The sequence below is a fragment of the Penaeus vannamei genome, chromosome 18 (genome assembly GCF_042767895.1).
Source record: "Penaeus vannamei isolate JL-2024 chromosome 18, ASM4276789v1, whole genome shotgun sequence".
Classification (NCBI taxonomy): Eukaryota; Metazoa; Arthropoda; class Malacostraca; order Decapoda; family Penaeidae; genus Penaeus; species Penaeus vannamei.
Genome location: NC_091566.1, coordinates 896,153 through 901,152, shown reverse-complemented (window position 1 = coordinate 901,152; position 5,000 = coordinate 896,153). Strand labels below are relative to the sequence as shown.

Sequence of the window (5,000 nt, the reverse complement as noted above, 5' to 3'; positions counted from 1 at the left end):
TCCGGACGCCCCTGTTCCTGTTGTGTGTCCTAGTCCAGCTCCGCCAAAAGGCCCGCCTGTGGCTGGCCTGAGGCTTCCGCTGGCGCCTCCGAAACCTCCGCTGCCTCCGCTTCCGAAGCCAGAACCCGTCGAGCCTCCAAGTCCTCCTACGCTGGGAGTCCCGTAGGATGTGGAAAGTGTTCCCTCCGGCGCTGATGCCACGACGGCAATCACACTACAGATTACTAGCTGATGAAAAAAAAGAAAAGTAATCAGGTACGATTCTATAAATATAACTTGTGTTTGAAATGATCCTTTCCTGGAATACGAAAGAAGTGAAATACCGATATCATGATCGTTGGTCGTCGGCGTCAAGCTGAATGCAACACACAACGCAACAAACGCTTATATACCGGGCGTTAAACTGCTTCACTTCATCCCTGAAACCTTTCACTGCTGATGCACAGTCATACAGCGCCCGAGAAAAGACCTTCAGGTGGGAAGCAGATCATGATCCAGATATTATTCATACTAATCATTACTTGAACAGAGATTCGCGTCTTTTTGAGTGATAGAGCTTCCTATACATTTATTTGAAACAAAAATAGACCATACTGTTGCTTTCTCTTCCTCTCTCTCTCTCTCTCTCTCTCTCTCTCTCTCTCTCTCTCTCTCTCTCTCTCTCTCTCTCTCTCTCTCTCTCTCTCTCTCTCTCTCTCTCTCTCTCTCTCTTGTTGATAGATAGTTAAATAGATGTATAGGTATACAAAGAAAGAGAATTATGAAAAAAATGGAAGGAATCATATAATTATACGGTCATTTTTAATCTACATGCAATTTTGAGGCAGATAAACACTGGTAAAGGTATAATAAATAATAAGAATAACGAAAACGATAATGATAATGATGATAGTAATAATAATGCGAATAAGAATAAGAATGCTATTAGTGACAATGATGATTATCATAATGATAACGATAATAATAATGACAGTATCAACAATGATACAACTATTAGTACTGATGACGATTATAACAATGATAATATTGATTATGATGATAATGATGATGACAATAATAATAACAATAATAATAATAATGTTAAAATCACCATCATCATCACTATTGCTATTCATCAGACGCATTTCCCAACAGGACTCAGACCTCTCCCAATTACTGAGAGGCTATTTGTCAGATCCACCCACGCCTGTCTGAAGGCTCCTCCTGGCCCACCGTTGCCACTTGAGCCACGGCGCCCACTTCCCTGCGACGCCCGCGGTTCCTCTCTCCAGGAGACGTCTCGACATCTCGCCGTAAGAGAGAGCCTGAGGCAGCAGTCGGCGTCCAGCAGCTTCCGGATTTTAACCCGGTATCAGGAGAGTCGGAGTACAGTGTTTCAACTAATGAGTATGTGTGTGTGTGTGTGTGTGTGTGTGTGTGTGTGTGTGTGTGTGTGTGTGTGTGTGTGTGTGTGTGTGTGTGTGTGTGATATGTGTGTGTGTGTGTGTGTGTGTGTGTGTGTGTGTGTGTGTGAATTGATAAGAAAGCCTCCGCCGAGTCGTGTGTTATTTCGTTCGACTGTGGTTGATGGGAAAGGCATCCATTTGGACAAGGATGAAACCGTCAAATAACAAGAATTAATTCAGAGAGGCCTAAGTCCTGCTGTGGAGTGAATGGCTGTTGGACAATAATAACAACAACAATATAAGTGTAAATGTAAATACACTTACAAATATGCATGTTGATAGATAGGTAAACAGATATCTAGTTAAAGACATACATACGCATACACACATATATAATATACTCACAAACAAACACTCACACACACACACACACACACACACACACACACACACACACACACACACACACACACACACACACACACACACACACACACACACACACACATATATATATATATATATATATATATATATATATATATATATATATATATATATATATATATACGTATACGTGTGTGTGTGTATTATGATTATGGAAAAAGCTTCAATTTTGTTTGGAATTAAAAGAAACCATGGGGTTTCATTGCTATATATTTACGGTTTGCAATGCAGGTTTATATCTGTGCAAAAAGGCTGCTTTTCGTAACCTTATTAAGTAATATTGTCAAAAGTATTATATATGTATGTATATATACATACATACATACATATATATATATATATATATATATATATATATATATATATATATATATATATATATATATATTATCAGAATATGTATAGTTAAATATATTTGTGGTATGGATTACATTTAGTTAATCCGTATTCGATCTGTGAACTGAGGAGCCTCTGTTCAGCTCTATGATGATCCGCATTTGTATAGGAGTTGTGTGAAGATACTGTTGATGATATTCTGTTTGTGTTTTTGTTATTTAGTGATTTATGATATACTTTAAATTCGACGCTTAATAACCGTTGTCATTCGGTCCGTCTTTTGAAGTATTGGAAGAACGTATTATGACCTTATGTTGATGTTTTGTGATTATATATATATTTTCTTTCTTTCTTTCTTTCTTTCTTTCTTTCTTTCTTTCTTTCTTTCTTTCTTTCTTTCTTTCTTTCTTTCTTTCTTTCTTTTTTTTTTTTTTTTTTTTTTTACTTCCTAGTCTAATCTGATATTTTATTGATTTACGCATTATATATTTATGTTTAATTAGCTAAGGCTTTATTATTGTTTTATGCGGTTCATTGTAATATAACTGTATTGGGTATTATATGAAAATTTGTTGATTTGCATATTGATATATTTTGCATAAACTTAAGTCCTTATACGTATGATTGAAGACGATTGGTTGAATCTGATTCCAGCTTGCTTATACATACATATATACATACATACATATATATATACATACATACATATATATATATATATATATATATATATATATATATATATATATATATATATATATATATATATATATATAATTTAATTGGTTTGTGTGAAATATTTTGATTTGTATGCGCTGACCTGTGTGAAAGTGAATTCTTTAAAGGGATTAACAGTAGCCTTATGGTTCATATTTCCTTATTGTGATTATTGGTGTCATCAGTCAAGGTCGTATATAATGGATTTGTAAAGATGTGAGATGACATCTGCAATTTAATCTGAGGCATGGAGTGAGTTGATTCTGGTATTGCTGGTGTTTTACCAAGTACTTGAGATTCGTGTATTGATTTCCTACAGCTTTCTTGTTCCTTGGACTCACTCGTACCTGTTAACCAAGCAGACATAGGGATAGAGTGTGGCCATGTTGTAAGTTTCTCTCTTTTTTTAGATATTATTGTTTTTATTGAACCGCGTATATTTCATATATTACAGCTATGTATTATAAGGAACTACATACATTTTGTATCCTTTATTTCCATGTTATATTTAATTGTATAAATTTGTAAGCTCTGTTGACTAATCACATTGTGTCATAGCTTGATTCTGCTTGGCATTGTGTCTCTTTTTCTAATCATGGAAATTAATGGATATTGTTTTGGCTGATTGAATCCGACATCTACTGAAGCTCCGATTTTTTCTGAATAACATATATATATATATATATATATATATATATATATATATATATATATATATATATATATATATATATATATATATGCATGTATGTCTGTGTCCGTGTATGCACTTAGTTGTTTACTCGCAACGCTTCTTTGCGAAGGGAGAAAGGATAAAGTAAAAGCCTCTTTTACAGTGGTTCATTCATTCTTCTAACGAACGCATTTCCAGATGTAACATCTCTGCCATTAGCTGATAATCTAGAGAGAGAGAAGGCCACAGGAAATGAATTCAACAGCGTGAGGTTCTTCTAAGGGTAACCATAGGATGTGCTGGGAGTTTGCGAGAAAGTAGACCCTGAGAAGTGCTGTCCTGAGCCTGAACTTTGCCCTCCGCGACCTGCAGACTGTGACTGACCGGAACCAAAGCCTGATTGGCCAGCTCCCGACAGGTGACCGGAACCAAAGCCTGATTGGCCAGCTCCCGACAGGTGACCGGAACCAAAGCCTGATTGGCTACCACCTGACTGGCCACCGTAACCGCCTCGCCCACCTGAAGCTGCAGCGGCGGCGTCCTCCTGACGAGCCTTCTCGATCTGGGCGATGGCGTGCGGGGGGAGGGGAGGGGGGGTGGGCAGCAGGTCGGACTGCACGCGGTAACCGTTTCCGTCGGCGATGAACTGGAAATCCGCTGGAGTGCCGTCAGGGAACACAAACCTGGCAATCAATAATAGTATTAGGAAAGGTCTGTAGATCTGAATCCACTCCATTTTCTATTGAGGAACTTCAAAGCATTACTTACGACCACGCTCCTTGAGAGGCCACGGCCCCAGTTGGTCCCTGGGGGGCGCCCTGTTCCTGTCGGCTGATGCCATTGCCAGTTTCGAAGTTGAAGTAGTAGTTTCCGAACTCATCGGGTCCCTGACGGTCGTCCCTGAGGATGGGAATCACAGGTCCAGAGGACCCGCTGTACCCTCCAGCTCCAGCGCCGCTACCTCCGAATCCTCCCGCAGAACCTCCAAATCCTGCTCCAGTTGAGCCACGAATCCCTTGGGAGGAACTTACAAAAGTTGTTCCAGAAGAAGTCCCCCTGTAAGCCGCTCCGGACGCCCCTGTTCCTGTTGTGTGTCCAAGTCCAGCTCCGCCAAAAGGCCCGCCTGTGGCTGGCCTGAGGCTTCCGCTGGCGCCTCCGAAACCTCCGCTGCCTCCGCTTCCGAAGCCAGAACCCGTCGAGCCTCCAAGTCCTCCTACGCTGGGAGTCCCGTAGGATGTGGAAAGTGTTCCCTCCGGCGCCGATGCCACGACGGCAATCACACTACAGATTATTAGCTGATGAAAAAAAGAAAAGTAATCAGGTACGATTCTATAAATATAACTTGTGTTTGAAATGATCCTTTCCTGGAATACGAAAGAAGTGAAATACCGATATCATGATCGTTGGTCGTCGGCGTCAAGCTGAATGCAACACACAACGCA

The 5,000-nt window shown here is 39.9% G+C and overlaps 2 protein-coding genes across 2 annotated transcripts in view; both read right to left on the bottom strand.

The window, feature by feature from the left end:
- Positions 1-344, bottom strand: part of LOC138864703 (pupal cuticle protein 20-like) — a 1,329-nt gene extending 985 nt beyond the window's left edge. The window contains exons 1-2 of the mRNA XM_070132599.1: positions 324-344; positions 1-228 (exon numbers count right to left, since the gene is read on the bottom strand). The exon at positions 1-228 is cut by the window's left edge and continues 299 nt beyond it. Of these exons, the coding sequence (XP_069988700.1) occupies positions 1-228; positions 324-332 (237 nt within the window). The 5' untranslated portion in view covers positions 333-344. The remainder of the gene's footprint in view (positions 229-323) is intronic.
- Positions 345-3,740: 3,396 nt separating this feature from the next.
- Positions 3,741-4,985, bottom strand: LOC138864704 (pupal cuticle protein 20-like). The gene is made up of 3 exons (XM_070132600.1): positions 4,948-4,985; positions 4,327-4,853; positions 3,741-4,241 (listed from the first exon to the last, which is right to left on the bottom strand). Exons 1-3 carry the CDS (start codon positions 4,954-4,956, stop codon positions 3,836-3,838), a joined length of 942 nt encoding a protein of 313 aa, XP_069988701.1. The 5' UTR covers positions 4,957-4,985; the 3' UTR covers positions 3,741-3,835.
- Positions 4,986-5,000: the final 15 nt, after the last annotated feature.

Coding starts and splice junctions, on each gene's coding strand:
- LOC138864704 (XM_070132600.1), bottom strand. Junction 4,242..4,326: donor GCCTCTCAAGGAGCGTGGTC/GTAAGTAATGCT, acceptor ATTGATTGCCAG/GTTTGTGTTCCCTGACGGCA.